Here is a 19,813-nt window from a genome sequence, read left to right as displayed (position 1 = left end):
TTTGTTTTTATGCGCTGTCGACACATCAATATATATCGACTATTGTCACCTATAAATCCCAATTCAAGTGAAAAACGTTACGTAGATTTGAGAGCGAGAATATGGTAAGGGTTCATTCAAGTGAGATTTCTCACGGCATATGCCTGGTGGAATCACGTGACAATTGTCATCTCACCTCACACGCCACTCAGAATCAGGTCGATCTTTTTCGAGGTATGTTTAGGATCACAATCTTGAAAGAAAGTGTACGGACGACCAAGCTTTAGTTTTGGTGAACTTGCTGGAGGCATTCGCTCCAAAAAGTGGTCAGGTCGGCCCAAAAGATCACATTCTCCTTCATGTAACAGTTCTTGATAACATCTTCCGGCAATTTCCAGCAGTCACTTTACTGTATACCGCTTCTTTCATCACAAGAACAATGGCTTGAAACTTGCCTTCTTGTTGATCGTCAACCACAGAAGGACCTTCTTCGAGTATTCAATGGATGATGTATTTGACGTCATCGCTTACATCATAAAAAGGGGGCAAAAGTTCCAGGTATCCAGTCGTTACCGTCCAGCGTCAAGTAGGTCTCGTCATTCATTATCACCACGACACCGCGCTTAACCGGAAATATATATTCTACCAACACCTTCAGCCGATCCTTCTGGGTCGACTGACGTTTCCGCATGACCATGTTCATTTTGGCCAAATACCTCTTCACCGTTTAGCTGGTTACTCCGACCTCCCTGGCCAAGGCTGGAAACATGAAGCTATTTTGCTCTCGGTCTTCCTCATCAGCAACTGAAAAGGGCGTTGAAGCATGTTTGTAAAAGACTTAATGAATGTAGAATTTAAGGAAAATTTGTTCTATTGAATTATCGTTCGTAGTTTCATTTAATCGCCATCCAAAATTAGTTCATTTTTAACGCATACCATATGTCCAGATAAACCACTTTTGTATGTTGTCTCTTGAATGGCATGACCATCCCCTGTGGAACTTTCGTCGTCTCAACGTTGGTATTACTTGCGTCATTTTTATTAGTAGTACATAATTGAGATTTTTTCTCCGCGAACTTCCACTAGCAACAATCCGTGTGGCGATTAACGACTGGCTCAGGTGTTTACGACTCTTTGTGGAGAAAAGAGGGAACCATTTCGAATAATTTTACCAAATGTGTCAATTTTAGATACTTTAATACCTTTGATAATAATTTTTGATCTCGTTTTGTTCTCGAGTTATGCATTTTCAAACGTCCGACAGCACTTATGGCTATACTATTTAGTAAGGTACAATCAGAGATGCCAAACTTCATGATTTTTCAGGATTTCCCAGACTTTTCGGCACGTTTCCTGATATCCTGACAAACACTAAATTTAGCCTGATTTTCTGAAATGATTCTGAATTTTTCTGATTTTCGTTTTTTTACTTCATCAGAATAAAAATTATACGTAACAATTATGCTTGGATCCCAGCCGAGGTTTTCCTGGTTAGAAATGAAAGTTGTCATAAATCCTACATGGAAAAGCTCTCCGGTTTGCTATACAAGTGCACGGTTACTCTTTCGATTTATCTATTTCTATTTCACGTACATATTTTTATCTTAATGTGTGAAGGTGTAGTAGGCAACAATATCGGGAAGAAATGAAAAATCAATTTTTCTCTGTTTTTCAAAGATTTCCAGGACGAACAAAATTTGTTGCTACCCAACAACAAATCCAATCAACATTATCAACCAGCTTTCATTTGGTTCCTAGAACGTTCCATACAGAGATATTTCAGTTTGAATGAAAAATTACGCCCCTTGCAACGATTTCAAAGAAGTTCCAAAAACAGTATTTTTATAGTGCTTTACAAAATCCCCTGTAAATCTGCAAATATCGCGGTAAGTTCTAATGTTTGCAGGCAATTTTTTAGCTGAGTGTATTCCCCAAACATCTGAGAACGTTCCATATTGATACGTTCAGCCGATTTTTCAAAGTTTGGAGTAAATTAGAGGAGTATTTAATCGCAAGTAGTACCAGAAGTACAAAATTCTAAGCGACTCTCAGAACGAACAATTCGTAACTTTCATTTTCATGCGTTTATAGGTACGGGGATTGTAAGGAGTGGTGATACTCACACGTATAAATATGCATTTCCACACATACACGCACTCCTCACCCAAAGAGTCATAAAAACGAAAGTTACGAATCGTTTATTCCGAGAGTCGCATTAGATTTTGTACTTCTGATCAGGGCTCGGCATAGTCATAGTCAACTGAGGATAGTCAGCTGCCTATCTGACTGTATATATCCGTAATCAGTCGGAAATGACTTTTGGCTTCTACACGCAGTTTCTCCGCCAAAACGACTAAACAGTCAATCGGGCGTTTAGTCACTTTCCCCCTCTACGACTCGACTATCTCATTTCATTCCTTCCAGTCAAATTGTCCTCATTGCATTTTGAAGTAACTTCCCCCAAAACGAATTCGTTCCTCTCTCTCCCATGTATAACTACTTTTTTGCATCAGAAATCAAGATTTCGTTCCTCTTTATATGGACGTAAAAATAAGATAGCGTACGCGGGTAACAATTTCGTTCCTAGGGAAAATGTGGATTGAAGTCAACTGAATGAAGAGGCAGATTTGTGTTCAGTTAGAATAATTACTGACTGGACTAGTTCATCAGTCATCCTCGCTAGTCAACGCTAGTCATATCATTTTCTAGTCAATTCATTTTTTGTTGACGGCAACGAGGCAGTTCTAGTCGAAGTGAAGTTACTGAGAGTAGAGTCGGGCTTCATCTTCCATCTTCGAAGATTTCGGGCCTTGCTTCTGATACGGTTTGCGATTAACACTTTCGTCGCCCCGTCACCCAGATATGGGTGACACTTTCCTCGTTCCAATTGAATAGGATTTTCAAAAGGAATTTGATAGAATAGGCCCCATAAGTGTAACTATAGGATATGTAGAAAATAATAAAATTATAACCATATTATTATGCAGAATTTATTGGAGTTTTCAAAACTACCTTTCGATTTTCGGTGCGATGGTGTTTTTTATTATTCAAATATTCAAATTCATCATCAAAGGCAAAGGCGTAATTTTTCATTCAAACTGAAATATCTCTGTATAGGAAGGTTCTACAGGAACGATATAGATGCCAAATAAAAGCTGGTTGATAAGGTTAATTTGATTTGCTGTTGAGATGGTTAGCAAAAAGAGTGTTAGTCCAGAAAATCTTTGAAAAAACAGACAAAAATCGATTTTTCATTTCTTCCTGATATTATTGCCCACTACACATACACACCCTAAGATAAGAATGGATACGTGAAATATTCTACTCCCTGAAAGCTTCAAAATGATTTACATTCCATCGATATGCGTTGATTTTTCACGAAGTTACAGCATGTCAAAAATTACTTAAAATTTCCGACTTCGCCCTTTGTTCTTCTATTTTTTTTGTCGAGTGTATTCCATATATATAAATGTATGAAATTTTGTTCATATTTTTTAAACAAAAAAGCTGCGATTATTAGACCTAAAGAATTCATTATTATTTTCGCTTCACAATGACAGGACATGAAGCTCAATACCGTTAATGCGAATTGATTTATTTAGCACTGAGGATAGTATATAGAGATCAATTTATTTTTATTTTTATCACACTCCAGTATCATATTTATAGAATGACAGCTTTACAGACATTTGGCAGATTTTATCGAAGTGCAATAGATATGATTCAAAAACCATATGAGAATATGTAATATGTAATCAGAATTAGTCAATGTGGTAGACGTCTTGTCCCATCAGGGCAATGCGAAACTTGACACTTGAAAACATGAAAAATCAATTTGGAGTCTGGCTGGGAGGTACTATCTCACAAGCTAAACTAACAGTCGGATATTGCACCATCACATTATCACAGGTTCAGGCCCCTGCAAAGTTTTCTCAAGGGTAAAACATCGACTTTATGGACCGCATAAATAATACCTTGAATAGTTTTCGAATAGAAAATAAAGATGTTCTTGGAGGATGGTGAAGGATCGTGGGACAAGACTGTGCTTGGAGAATTGAATAAATTCTTTTCTGCCTTCAAAAAAGTCAAAAGGATGCTTTTGCTTTCCCAAAAATCGGCACAAACTTTTTGGAGAACCCAATGAACTATCCTGATTTCTTCTTGATTTTTATTTTGACTTGAAGGAACATGCGACTTATCGAGCAGTGTGTAATGTCACTTTAACTCACTTCTTGTAGAATATACAGTCACTTTGACACACCTCTGTAGAATACAATAAATAAATTCTTTCTTCCTGATTACAACCGTCACACGGAGTAGTTCGGCCTTTGGCTCACTGCTATATCCCAATATGACTTTTCCAGATTTTTGAAAATTATACGCTCCACACACTCCTATTTATATAATTCCGACACAAAAACTGCGTTGACTTTTGAGTTGCATTAACGCAAAAGATAATATAAACTAATTAATAAAATAGAATAAAAGCTTTCCGTTTGGATAATTGAATCATGAACGAAATAAACACATTTGAAAAACTAAACAGTAACAGAATCTATAACCAAAAACCTCGAAAGTCTTCCAAGGAGGGAATAAAGGAAATTTGGAAAATCGATTTTTTTTTATGTCAAATGACTTAAAAATGCATAGAACGCAGATATGGTGTTATCACGAAAAAAATTTTTTTTACCGAAAATCGACCTTTCGGGACTTGACCTGAGTGGCCATAAAATCAAGACTTCAAGTGTTTTGAGGCATGTCCGATTGAGCTGTAACTTTGCATTTTTTGCATAACATTTTTTTTTGGGGTCAATAAACAAATTGCACATGGTCGGTTTTTGAAATTCGATGATGATTTTTTTTCATACATCCATTGCCACCCTAACCTACACACACACACACACCAAGATAAATGTGTGTACGTAAAATATTCTGATACATGTTGGAGTTGAGCTTTAAAATGATGTACATCTCATCTATAATCGTTGATTTTGAAGCTACAGCATGTCAAAAATCACTTAAAATTTTCGACTTCGCACTATGTTCTTCTACTTTTTGTTGTTGAGTGTATAACGGAAGGGAAAGCCGAAGAGACAATCGGGTTTGCGTCTAAAAAAATGGTTTAAAGGGTTCTCCCGTGGTCGCATTCTGAGAAAAGAGAAGAGAGGAGTTGAGTTGAGTTGGGCGCCGTTAATGCCTTTTAGACCTTTCAAGTAAAGAATTCCTGCTAGACACCAAAATAATAATTCAAAGGTTCAAGTTTTAGCATTGCATATCAACGTGTATATTTTCATCTTGTCTGTAGGTGTAGTAGACGAAATTAACAAGAAGAAATAAGAACTTCTTTCTGTTTTTTATGAGCTTTTACAGATAATTTACATTCAACAATTTAAGTGGCAATCTCTCACAAATCACTCAACAATCTCATTGTTGCCAAGTGCTCCATATTTGTTTGACTCAAATCAGGCTTCCAACCTAAAGTTCAATTGTAATTCAGAAGGAGGCATTCCTTCGCCAAGCTAAGTGCTTCAGACTGGCACTGGTAAGAATGCAATCAAAGTTTTTGATACTCCGAATGAAAACCTCAATCCATATTATGTTGGAAAGACGAAGTTGAAAGGAAGAGGAAGATGAGTGCAATTCCCGGATTCCGGAAAATGATGAAGAAGAAGAATGTTCATTCCTTTTCATCTTTGAATTTTTTTAAGCACCATCATGCTCCATAAAAATATTGGTGCGTCCCCATTTCATAACTCTTGTCCAATCTTGTATGCAACATAAACACTCGTTTCCAATTAGACCTGGTAGTTGAACGATTTTCCTAGCTCCGATTTTATGCAATTCAGGAACGTATCAATTAGCCGAGTTGTATATATTTTTGATTGTAAACAATCTATAAAAATCATCTGCCGTACGATCTGTGTACATATTTCTGGTGATTTACAGCTCATCGTGGCTTTTTCCTTCCATGAAGAATGAACAATCATTTATTTACTTAAGATGAATGATTTATCGACCAAATTGATTGCAACTTCGAAAGTTTTCTTCCCTTATCACATTGTTGTGAGATATTCGTTGGTATTGTAGTAGTAGTTTGTGAACAAATGTAACCTTTTACATAGAAATGCAATTTTTTACATTGAAAATAAATAATGTTTTGTTGAAATAACGAATAAATTGAGAATAAAATTTGGGAATTTATTAATGAGTTTAAAACTTAATTTACTATAATGGTACTGAAAAAGCACCATTCTATCTGCCTATTTGTAACATTGTTGTAGCTCATAGCGTTCAGAGTAACGTATCGTTATTTCAAAATTAAATTCTTCGCACCTCAAGCTTTTTTTATCATGGGAGATATTTTTGATTAAAAAATTAATTATGTTTGTAAATAGTTAAGATAACATGAGAGCAACGGGTAAAACAAAAAATGAATATGAAAATTGAATATGAATATATCATTATATTGGAACTCTTTGAAATCATTTTAAACAAGGCCACGAGTCGAGGAACCTTATCGTGATTGTATGACGGCTTGAATAAAAACAAACTTGTTTTTTTTAATTCAATTTTTAAATCAAATTAGGATCAATATTCTATGGTTCCATGCTGTCCGCTCTCAGCTTTCCAGAGCATTGTGGGCACTAGGCAGACAATCGAATATCCCCGTCCGGGATATCTTAGGTAGTCGGGATCCTGATCTTCTGCTTCATCTATACCTGTTCCTCAGAAACGCCTATGTCAACGTTTAATTATGTTTCCTCCGTTGTATCTCTGTATCATATCCCTCCTATCCAATCGATAAACTTCTACTTAGTCGCACATATTCTTTACAGATACACAGATCGAAGGTTGTGCAGGCCACTGATCATTCAACAAGAGCCAAAGGTTGTACCGCTCATGACAACTCTACACGAGCTGAAGATTGTACCGCCCAGTGACCATTCTACCCTGGTTTCCTCGAGTCAAGAGAGATCCAATATTCTATGCTATAAGACATTAATTTCAGTTAATTTGTGCATACTTCTGAAGCTTACTTCTAACAATTTCAAAAATTTCAGCTGTGCATAATCTATGTTGGAATGATAGCAATACAGCGCGGACTCGATTATATACAGTGAAAAGAAATCGAATCCTGTATGTAATCGAGTCAAAAATCGTTTTTTAATCGTTTTTATGCTTATATTTTTGGTTTTTTGAATATAAAGGAAGAATTTAATTTTTGATTCATCCCCTTAAAGTCATAATACCTTTCTCATATTAAAAAACCGAATTCATTCAGAAGGTGATAGAGGATAATATTTGATAAAAAAATGCTTCTACGCATATGTTCGAATTTCAACAATGACAAGAGTTATAGAACTTTTTGTTTTGTTTCGGACTCTGTTGCCTCAAACTGGCTCTACAATAGAAACTATGCTACAGAAGACGATTATGTTGCTTTCATTAGAGAGATGAGAAAATTTAGTACAGGATATAGTTGTGAAACATCTAAATAAGTGGATTTAAATAACATTTCAAAAGTGAAAAGCTTCAAAGTTAGTAATTTTTAATGGGTTATAATTAATTTTATCCAAAAATTAATATTGAACTTGATTGTTTATATAAATTAAATTAGAGCTTTCTAATCGCTCTACAATTTGTTTTTTGACACCCAACTTCTATCTATCTTAATTTCGCTGCAATATCGATATAAACAATTCCTGGTGAAAATTCAAGCAAAATCTTCAAAAATAACGATTTTTACCCCACTGTACATATAAAAGTCACAGTTTCACTTTAACATTGAAAGGTAACTTTTTTTTTCTTAAAATAAGTCATATTTGAAAAATAAAAAAAATTCTAACTGTATATAATCGAGTCCAAAATTGTATATAATCGAATCAAATATAATCGAGTCCGACCTGTACTGATTCAAATAAATATATTGTTGAAACATGACAGTGAGTATAATATATGATAATAAAGGTAAATATTATACGCATATAAGTTCATAAGCTTTCCCTTTCGAACAGAAATACCTTCCACTACTACTTATCGATGGTCTTAATAGTTTAAAAATGTCCATCAAACGCTATAAAACCGTGACACTCTACGTGTTGAACGAATTATTTCCCTACCACCATTGTATGAATAAAAAATACGACGATTTCGTTGCCGGAAAATCTTTTATAGCGAAACCCACAGGCCGGTTCTTTCTCTGTCACACCCACGGGAAAATATACACAAATTCTGTCACAAACAATCTCTCATAATGATATAAGCGAGAGTCAAACCGTCTCCTGAATGGAGATGATGCCAAAACGGAACCAGGGAAGCCTCTCTCTTTCGCGAAAATGTATTTACTGCTTCCTCGCGCAAGCGGCAGCATGCATCGAATACGAGACTGTATCAAATCGTCGCCACTCTCGTCGCTGCTTTTCACTGGTGCTGACCTAGCCGAATCATCGAGTGCTTTCAATGAGACGTTCTTCTCCTCGGAAGGAAAATAGGAAGAAAGGAACACTTTAGTTTTTTCATTTTCTTCTGCTTTTGGGAAATTTAGTTTCATCGCCATATAGTTGGAAAATAGCAAAAGACGAAAACCTTGAATATATGGACTTGTGAAAACAAAGCGATCGTGTTTCAAATTTATTTCTGATGGGATCTCGCGACGGTGAAAGTGAGGAAAATTAGCTTCTGCAATGTCGCATTGCGGATGTTGAAGGTTGAACAGCTAAGAATCCAACATCCATTTCAATGGACACTATCCATTTTTATTCACTGTGTTGATTAATTACATAAGGCTGAAAATAGTGCACCAATGAAAGCGCTTTCTTCGTGATACCGTGGATCGAATTATGCAGTGAAAAATTAGTTTGACAAGGGGAAAATAGAAGTGACGTTCAATATTGCACTTGTTCCACATGGCCGTGGAAAATTGATCTGCTTCCGGAAACTAGTCAAGTAGTGAACATAGGGAAACAGCGAAGAACCGATGAAACGGAGTGATTAGGTTTGTGGAATCAAAGATTTCACAGTGAAACGGTGTATGGATGTTTAATCCCTAGGGGAAAAACAAGAATCAAAGGAGCGATTGTACACACGAAGCTTTAAAAGGAACACACATCGTCCGAGATAACTGGATACAACTGGTTGCTGCGATTAATAAAAAAAATCACCATGGATAAAAAGAATTGGATTATGATTACACTAGGTAAAGCGAAATTAGATTTTCTTTTTGAAGAATTGCATTAATGTCATCTCACTAATTATAGATTATTCTCAATAGTCACGTTCTCCTAATACTAGAGAGCATTCTCTCGTCACTCAATATCAGCCCAAAAAGCCATGCTCACACATAAACATTCTCTCGCTCTCGAATACATAATGGGAGAGGGTGATAAGAATTTGTAAACAAACACACGCTTTCGGCGTGGATCGATTGTTATTCGTGTTTAGAAGTGATTTATTTTTCTCAGCACATCAGTTGGACGGTATTAAGTCAGACCGGACCATTTGACATTTTTATGATTTCGAGAAAAACAAACATGATGTTTAGTGTTTTGTAATCTTCGAAGCATTGTTCCCAGAAATGTTAGCTACTCTCTGACAATACTGTGACTTGGGGGTCTCCGTAGCCACATTGGTTGCACGTTCGCTTAGTAAGCGATCGATCGTGAGTTCAAAACTCAGGGCCCTCATTGACCATCTTTGTGTTGTTTTACAGAATAGCTACGTCCACGCAACAATCATCAGCGATGGAGATCGATCCACGGTCGAAATAAGATAGATTCCATCCATACAACTGCTCTGCTCTGCAAGACACATCGGGCTACTGTTCTATAAATAGCTCAACAATGATCAATCAACTGTCTCCGCTGTCCGGTGGTTCAACTGGATAATGGAAGAACAGAAAGAATATTCTTACGCCTAAAAATGGCTACTGTGTGAATGTACCATATGTAATGGTATAGAAGGAATACTGACGAATGACAACTGTGTAATGTGCTAATTATAGATATGATAACCATGTGACATGTACACGATTAAAATTCGGCTCTGTTACATCTAAAATGCTAATGAGCCTTGAATAAATAAATGGGATAAAAAAAAATACTGTGACTTATGATAATTGCATCAAGTCTCATGCCCAAACAGACAGCTATATGCCTTCCCATACTTACAGTCAAGCAAAATTATGTGTACAAATGCTACTTGATGATACTTTTCATTTATTTAATATAAAATATTTTGAATCCATTGATTCTTTTGATCATATTTATTACTCACACATTTGACTAGTTGTACGTGCAATAAAATTCCACGAAAAGTTTTCTTCTAATTGTTTATTCCTAAAAATTGAAAACAATCTCTATTCTAGGCATCGCAAAATTGAGTGTACACCTTCAATTTCTCCTGACAAATTAACCTTACAAGTAAGATCTTTGCGAATTAGAGTACTTTTTTTCGTCAGTGATTGGTGTCAACACTTAACCACTGCTTGGGCAGTGTTGGTTTTTGTTTGTTATTGTTGTTTGAAAAAGTTTTTATCAAACTAGCAAGTTAAAGGAAAAACATAAATATTGCTACACGTACAATGATAATAAGTGAGGCTTGTCGTGAGAAGACATTACAGGAAAAAGCAGTTATGGTCAGAAGAACTCACTATACAGCAAAGAAAATCATAAACAAGTGGGAATATCCGGGTAGAGGGAGCAAACGGATCCTGTCTTCTGATGATGAACGGGTAATTGTGCGCACATTGCGAAAGAACCCTAAAACAAACATTCCTAAATTGACTACCGAAGTAGCCGGCACCATTGGAAGATCTGTTAGCGCAGACACTGTCCGGAGAGTAGCATACAGGAACAATCTGAGAGGTCGTGTTGTTCATAAAAAGGCTTTCATCTCAAAAGTGAATATGAAAAAACGACTACAGTTTGCTAAGGCAAATGTGAACAGACCTAAGGAGTTCTGGAACAAGGTCCTTTATACGGATGAGATGAAAACCAATCTCTTTCAATCGGATGGAAGACAGATGGTGTGAAGGAAACCAGGATCGGTGCTCTAGATTCAGCATTTGGTTCCCACAGTAAAATACGGCGGCGGCATCCAGAGGATGTATGGTACGATGGCGGCTTCTGGTACTGGAACCATGGAGTTTATCGGTTCGGCGGTGGACAAGATGGCTTCATTGAACTTCCTGAAATGTAACCTTCAGTGTCCCGTGCAGAAATTGGGTCTCATTCGTGAATACTACTTTCAACAGGATAATGATAAGCAAACTGATCTCATCGTGCGAGAGTGCCTACTCTATAATGTCCCAATCAACTCAAAACATCTCCGCAATCACCGGATTTGAACACTATTGAGCATCTATGGTGGGGAATCAAGAACTGTCTGAAGAAAAAAAAATCCAGAGATCAAAGCGGAACGACGATTAAGGAGATCTGGGAGAGCTTTCCGTCTACAGTGACCATAAATCTCGCCTCGACACTTGCAGGCAGTGCTGGACGCCAAAGGAGACCATACCAAATACTAGAGGATTGATTTTTGTTATCTGTTAACATTTCTGAACTGATTTTAATTTTCTTTTTAAGAAAAAATTGAACTGTAGACTTAATTTTGCCAAGTCTGAATTGAAGATTTTTTGTTTGTTTTTTGAACATGAAGTAGAAATGTGATCATTTTAATTTTTTTTCTTATCACTACATGAGAGTAAAAGGGATCTATTTTACGATAAATATAAGTCGCTTTTCATTATTTATTCTTACCCCCGAAAAACTCAAAAACCACAAACCAACACGAGGTTTATACTCAATTTTGCGATTGACTGTACTTCCCATTTTCAATCATTTTTGGCAGCATTCCTCAATTGAATGGTCGAATTCGAATTCATTGTCATCGCTACAGTCGAAACCACACTCTGAAATAGTACATTTTGCGATAACCAACACTGAAGACCAGCATTTTTCATTGACCCGTTCAGTTAGAGTGAACTAATTCATTTTTTAATATAATCGAAATGTATACTTTCTACGCGAACGGGTTCAAGTACATTTCAACAAGGTACCTACTAGTTTCAAGAAAAAGTTTTGTTAGTTTGAATTTGGAGTCTTAAAATTGTTTAAATTCATTATACAACCTATTGACACATGGTTCACTCTGTCTGCACACGGTATAGAGCCATATCGCCATGGTTAATAGCACATGGTCCGCTCTGATTGCATACTATGAGGGATTTTCGTTGATCAATCATAACAATTTCGATCCGTTATTCCTGCTGTATGCTAGATTTTCCAAATCTGATAAATGTGAGGTGTAGCTTACGAAATGCTCAATCTAATGCAACTAATAACTCGTTTTTTTATTTTGTGACGTTATACTCTTTAACACCGACCACTTTATACTGTTTCTTTATTCTATTCCCTGAAAGATATGTTTCAATGTCTAACTCCAGATTTGTTTTGTGATTGTTTTTGTTTTTCTTAATTTTTTACAAAAACTCATAACTCGAAAACTACAATACTTGCAACATTTTGGTCAAAGGTTGAAATGTAGGAAATTGTTTCATTAAAAAATACTAAAATATATATTTAAAAAATTACAAGCAGAAAAAAAATATTTTAAATTGAAATTCATTTGTTCAAAAACGTATTTTTTCAAAATGTCAAAAAATTATATGAAAAGCCCTTACAATTTCTAACAAGCCATCCATACATCGGATGATGGGCACATTTACAGGGAAAATTTTTTTCTAACAACAACTTTCTCATGTTTTCTTTGAAAAAAAATCAAAATTACAAAATTCAAAATCCAAAATGTAGAATATGTCAAACGCGATAATTCACACACTAAAATGTTACGTGTGAAACATGAACAGTAATGTTTCAAAGAAAACATGAAAAAGTTGTTGTTATGAAAACTTTTTCCCTGTAGCAGTGCCTTTCATACGATGTATGGGTGTGTGGTTGGTAAGTATATAGGTTATTCATATAATTTTTGTTCTGAATTTAAAAAACACATTTTTTTGAGAAGAAATATTTTTAATCTTCAACATAATTTTATTTCGGTGAAATTTCTGCTTTTTAATTTGTTCGATATTTTTGATTGAAAGCTTCAATATTTCCTACATTTCATTTTTTGTAGGTACATAACCGAAGAGGCTGTTAATTTAAATAACTTATCGAATATCCTAATAGTTTTTTGTACTTATTAGTAAAATCTCCAACGCTCCCAAAAACATTCAAACTAGACAAATAATTCACAAATTATACTATTCAGTATCTTTTGTAGAACGGCAATAGAAAATCCGAAATCGATCGTGTTGGTGCTAACTATAACAATGAACACCGATTTCGCTTTTGTAAAATCCATCCGGCTTGCAATGTGTTGTACTTTGACTCCTGTTTAGATTTGAAACCATACACGAATTCGTAAAAACTGAATGATCAATCTGACGGACCCCAAACACCGATAAGCTTAAAAATACGTCTAAATTAACACAGACTGCCCCAGGCAAACAAAAATCAGTTCGGATATTTTTTTATTCAGATATCACTTTAGAATGCATCGTATTGTATAGTAAATACCTTTTAATAATTCTTTTGTGAAAGATTTGGTGGCCCTGAAAAGCGCCAATGTACTTTTCTAGACAAACTGAATGCAGCCACAGGCAATTTCACATCAGTATCATCACTGCGTGCTGGATCGATTACATGAAAGCGATGGGTTACGGTTGCCCATTTGACGACAACAAAATGTTGACTCGTTGGTCGTTCTGATGATATTCTTGCTGCTGCAACCGCTACATGCTAAAACGATGGCCTTAGCATATGAACTCTCCTTCGCGGTTAGCAAATGAATGATGTTCTCGGAAAGCAAGAGCCAAATTTATTTCGTTCGACTGGCGGTAGAATCACATAGGGAGTGGCTTGCAATATAATTCATTGCTTGTATTCGAATTATATTCCGCTGGTTACTCCTTTTGGTCGAAACCATTTGAGGAGCACAAATTAGACCATTTAAAATTAGGCACATGGTGCATTTGGAAACATTTCACAATTATTCAACTGTTTATCTCAAGAAAAGTAAAATGTTATTCATTGTGATAGAAGCGTAGAAATATTTCAATCAATTGATGCAAAGATCTTTGCGATCTATTAAGAAATCCACAAGCTATACTCGTTCTAAATCTTTCATTTTTCCAACTTGTTCAGTGCCTAGATTTTCATTTTACACTCTATACCTTCTGGTTAGACGTAGTCCTACGTCAAAGTGTGTATTCGTATATAGAATGAGATTGTATACAAATAAACGCATTTTTAACAAACTTTCCTTACAAATAACAGTTCTTCAAACTAAAATGACCATCGGAAACTTCAACGAGCACTACATTTGTTTTCTTTTACTTTCCATTACTGTCTCGAAAAGGAATCATCTTTGCATCTGTTCAGTTCAGTTCATCCGATAATTGTTTTCCATGTAAGTTCATAATTTATTAATATCTTTTTTTATCGTTTGAAATTGTAAAACATAATGTGTGTGAGTTTAATTTATAACTCATTTGTTTGTTGTTCGAGCTTATTTCAGTTACTTTTTCTTGTTTTTTCTTTAATATATTTTCTGGTTTTGTTTAGCTATATGACTATGTAGATCGTTTCCCCGAATATTGAACTAAATCAGATTTTGTATGAGACCGACTTTATCCCCACTATGGAGACATCAAACGCAAAGGGGCTAAAATAAGTACCTGGTTGAGATTTTGATTCAAAATAATAGCTTGAATGTATTCCAAGCTAAATGATACGCGTGTTCACGTGTAGCATGTGGAAAGATCTTTTTTCTACGAAAAGAAGTAGGCCGTAATAGACCAGAAGCTCCATTCAGCTCTACCGTTTTGGTCACGATTTATGTGATTATCAATGGCGCCATTAGTTACCCGATCTTGCTATATCGTATAGTTATAAATAGAGCTATCTCATTCTCAAAATTCATGTTTCATAGCCCCAAATTATCCCTGCTAGGAAAGTGTACATTCCAAACCGCTCACGACTCATTTGCTAAAATCTGTACTTAACTGCTTTAAAATATACTTTTTCCTAACATGCCAACCGCAGCGCTAGTAGGAGTGTTTTGGTTTTGGATTCCACAGGTGTCAGCAGAATGCCAGAGTAAGCAATATTAAGTTTAAGTTTATGACTAGCCGAACTCATTGTGTATATTGATTGTATTGTATTGTAAGCATGAATTATTTATAAACTGTGTTCAGAAAATGTGATTTTACGTTCATTACTCATGGTATAATGTCATCAGCGCTGTGGTAAACTTCATTGTATCTGCGTCTGCGTAGAATTTTGCTTCTTGTATTGATTCCAGCACTTTTTTTTCTAGTTTTTATTTCTTTGTATAGCCTTTAATTATTTGTTTTTATTATGTATTCATTACTTACTATTCATAGTTAATAAATGTTCCTAAGCATGTTTGAATAGTTGTGTCGAATACATATCGGCTGCAATTACGAGTTTTTAGGTAGAAGTTCTACGATTACGATTTCATCTAGGGAATGTAAGTGGCTATAGAAAATTCATAAATATATACTATAAAGCATGTATGTGCAAGATTTTCGCCGTCGACAACGTGTGAAAAGGTTCACCTGCAACTAAAGACTTTTAAACGTTAAAATTATTGATCGCTGAGGCCATAGTATAATTAAAAATAAAAAAGTGAGTGAAATGAAACTGGAACCTTTTGACATGTTTGATATGATTCATTAAAAGCCATTCGAGAATTTTCTAACAATTTTGTTGTGTTTCCACAATGCGATAATTCCGCCAATCACCACAAAATGAAACCGAAACCAGCCCGCTCAATTTACTGCTATGAATGCGATAGCTGGACAGATGCCCGCTGCAAGGATCCATTCAACTATACGGCACTTCCTCGGGATCAACCGCCCCTAATGACCTGCAACGGATGCTGTGTCAAAATGGTGCGCCACTCGCGGACCCGTAAGTACTCACTCAATTAGATGAATTACAATTTCATCATCAAATGCTGTACATGTATCCGTTATCTGTAATTTGAAGTTTATTTAATTTTCGTTTATTTTTTCGAAACAGTTTAGAATAAGCCTGGGTTCATTATGTGTCTTTCCGCTTAGTTAAAGATAGCATTTTCATGTAACATCATGTTATTTTGTTATAATCGTTTGTTTCTGCAGTTATGAGAGATGAGATATCGTATTCAGAGCTCCTAAGAAGAACAATAATTGGCGATGGAAAATAAATGATTGTGTGTCAGTATAGCATGCTGAACTCTTATAATATCCAGTTATTTATGGGATAGTGTGTCTAATTCTATTCTGGAAATTTAGGAGCTTTGTGCCTGTTTAACATAAGTACGAAGTCTGTTCAAAAAGTATTGCGACTTTTGAATTTTCGTGGGTTACATATATTCAATTTTTTATTATTTTATGTTGATACTCATGTCTCTCACTTATGGTGACATGTTAAGCCATTTTGAATGCTCAGTTAATTTTTGACAGCTGCTTTGTTTGCGCGTGTTTTACTCGTTTTCGATTTCTGCCAATTAAAATTCAGTAGCTTCCATTTGAATTATTGAGGCTTGGTTTCTAGATCACAACCACAAACCCATGATTCGTCACCATGACGAATTTCACGTCAACTCAACTAACCATTGACAGCACCATCTCATTGTGTGTAAAAACATTGATCCTTTAACACGTTGAGCCCCGTGTCGGCCTCTAGGGGGTATTACGTTTGTTTTCGGATGTTTTACGATGTTTGACTACTTTCTAATTAAATTTATGACTATTTTGTTCTTATACAATAAACATCTTTGGGAGCTGAGTCGGGGACCGACGCGGATATTCTGCAAATACTAGGCTGACCAAATAACTCAGGATTAAAAACGGCAACACAAAAAAAATGAACAAAAAGACATAATATTGGGACTGCAACTCAATTCGTTCGGTTCGGTTTTTTTGCATGAAAAACACATTTATTTGAATAATAAAATAAGTTAATACATTATTCAAAATATTGGCTATCACTAGCCACTACTTTTTACAATCTTTCTGGTAATTTACGGAATCCGTCGCGAAAGAAGCGATCACCTTTTGAAACCGAGAATGAATCCAGCCAATTTTTGATACTTGGTTTGGTTCTGGAGTGAAGCGTACTCCACTCAAAGCGTTCTGTTTCGATCGAAACGAATGGTAATCGGAAGGAGCAAGCTCTCAGCCATAAAGCGGGTGAACCAGAATATTCCATCCGCTATTCTCCAGATAGTTGGAATAGATGGATAGATGGAATATTAGCGACTCGCGTCTGGTCGCATAATCTGGATGTTTTCGACTACAGTCGCATTAAACGGATTAATTGTTGCCTATAGAAGTCTTCATTGATCGTTTGACCAGGTTTTTAGCAGCTTCGGTGTTGATGTTCTTGGTTGGCCGGACTTTACATACGATCTTTTGCATTTAGGATTGTCGTGTGAATCTATTTTTCGACCCCGGTAACGATTCGACGCAAAAAGGCTTCCTCTAGTGCCGTTCGAGCAACATTTCGAATATGCAAAATCTCCGTTCGACATCTCTCGCTTTCAGTTCGCAAGGAACATAATTTCCTGGCTTTTGGGTGTATCCTGCGGCTTTGAGTCGTTTAGAGATAGCTTGTCGAGTTACTTCTAATGATTCTGCAAGCTCTGTTTACGTTTGACACGAATCTTGATCGAGTAATGTCTGTAATTCATGGTCTTCAAACTTTTTCGGTTGACCCGGACGCTTTTTGTCTTTAACACCCAAAAATCACAACTTTAAAATCGTCCAAACCGTTCCCTAAAAAATCTATCTGGTGGTGCAGTCATTATAAACTTCCACAAGCATTCGATGTGCTTCAGTTGCACTTTTCTTTCAATGGAAACTTATTTGCAACGAAACTTGACTTTTTCAACTCAGTAAAAATTGAACTTATTGTAAAAAACTCAATGACTTGTAAACAATATTTGGTTCACAGATGTAGACACTTCACGTTTCAGCAAAAATCAGCTGCCGCCATCGAATAATTATAGCACCTTGAGCCATTTTGTAGAAACGGAACGAATTAGATTGCACACCCAATACATTTACAATAAAATTATTGAGTGAATTAAAAATTGTTATAGGCTAATTCGCTCTCTACAGTGAAGAAATATTAAGATGATGGAAAAAATTGGCGAAGAAGATTATGATTTTTAGAAATTTTATCATGAAAGATGTTATTTTCTAGATCAAAGTTCTGTTTGGCAATGAAATTCCGACTTTGCCGTTGTCCACATTTTCTTCTTCGTAGAAAAAATCCATTCAATCGGTTTGGTATTCCCAGGTAGACACGATATAGGATCAGTAAACCTCACGAATTCCTTACACTCTAGAAATTCATTCGCAATTTCTGAAAATATTTACCCAACGATTTGCAACTGATGCAGACTGTTTTGGCTATATTTTCCCTAAATCAATAAGGCTTTTAAAAATATTCTGTAACTCACTAGCCAAAAATACTTCCAATAAATGTTTGAAAGGTCTGACTGAACTCTGGTAAAAATTTACCATAGAACAACAGCACATTTTCATGTTATGGAAAATAGGACCACAATCCCTCAAAAAGCGTTCAAAAATGTTCACTCAAAAACAATGTATTAAAAATAATAAGAAGGAATAATCCATACTGAAAATACAGTACAAATTGATAGAAAGACGGGACAATCAAAGAAGCTCGGAAAAACGGTACGTTTGGTCAGCTTAGCAAAAGCTCTTGATTTCAATTTCCCAAAAATTCTTTTTATAAGAGTATGTCAACATGCATCATTTTTAAAGAATTGAAAAAAATACATTCTTGAAAAAAAATGAATTTTGATTTTTAAAATATTTTTTTCAGTATAAATCTAAAGAAAAATCTGATTTTTTTAGGAAACTTGAAACAATTTCCTATATTTCCTTCTTTGACCTAAATGTAGGTAGTCGGATTATAGTTTTGTGGTTAGAAAATTGTGTATAAATTGAATTAAAAAAAACTTTGGCTCCCTTTCAAAAAGTTTTTTTTTGAGATTTCGAGTATACAAAACTGCCTAGATGACCTTTACATCCACAACGTTCCAGTGCAATCTGAGATGGTGCTGTCAACTTCTAAGACTAGTTGGCATGAAATTCGTCGCATGGAGCAACCCAACTTACAAGTCAAGGAGCTGTCGAAAATTTACTAAACATTCAAAATGGCCTAATTATCGACATAAATGAGAGACATGACTACCAACAAAATGCCGCAAATATATAATAGAAATCGAATATACGTAACCCGCAGAAATTAAAATTCGCTATACTTTTTGAACAGACCAGGCTTTTCACGATTGCTTCACATAAATATTTTGTTATGTATGACAGATATATTGTTTACTTAGTTTGAAATGTTCCCGAAATGCACATTGGGGGCATCGAAACATTCCAGCGATCGATTTCGGAAAGAAAACAAAAATATGGTAACAAATCATAGAACCTTTCTACTGTTGAGTCGTAAAAATTAATAGGATTGTTTGGCATACATTTTATATTCAGAGAACATTCAGCATTGGACAAAACATTTGCGACTGATCATGCACAATCCTAAAACTGTTTATTAGAAGGTTTTTTTATCCCTTTTGTTTATTTTAGACTTTTTAGCATTTTAGCTGTAACAGAGCCGAATTTGAATCGTGTACATGTCACATGTTTATCATATCTATAATTAGCACATTACACAATTGCCATTCAATACAAACAATCTGTTTTTTTTACATTTCGGAAGATGACTTTGAC

General features: G+C 35.4%; 1 protein-coding gene across 2 annotated transcripts in view; it reads left to right on the top strand.

Moving 5' to 3' along the window:
* The first annotated feature begins 8,357 nt into the window (after nucleotides 1-8,357).
* The window catches only part of LOC129779368 (protein quiver), a 31,359-nt gene continuing 19,903 nt past the window's right edge, over nucleotides 8,358-19,813 (top strand). The window contains exons 1-3 of one of the 2 annotated variants that reach the window (XM_055786795.1): nucleotides 8,358-9,175; nucleotides 14,395-14,445; nucleotides 15,825-15,971. In XM_055786795.1, coding sequence (XP_055642770.1) covers nucleotides 9,142-9,175; nucleotides 14,395-14,445; nucleotides 15,825-15,971 — 232 coding nt within the window. In that variant the 5' untranslated portion in view covers nucleotides 8,358-9,141. Of the gene's footprint in view, nucleotides 9,176-14,394; nucleotides 14,446-15,080; nucleotides 15,135-15,824; nucleotides 15,972-19,813 lie in introns of both variants that reach the window. The other variant, XM_055786794.1, reaches the window with a different exon arrangement.

This window comes from Toxorhynchites rutilus, chromosome 3 (assembly GCF_029784135.1).
Source record: "Toxorhynchites rutilus septentrionalis strain SRP chromosome 3, ASM2978413v1, whole genome shotgun sequence".
In the NCBI taxonomy this organism is placed as follows: Eukaryota; Metazoa; Arthropoda; class Insecta; order Diptera; family Culicidae; genus Toxorhynchites; species Toxorhynchites rutilus.
Note: the sequence above shows the minus strand (reverse complement) of the source record. Positions and strands in the feature narration are given on the sequence as shown.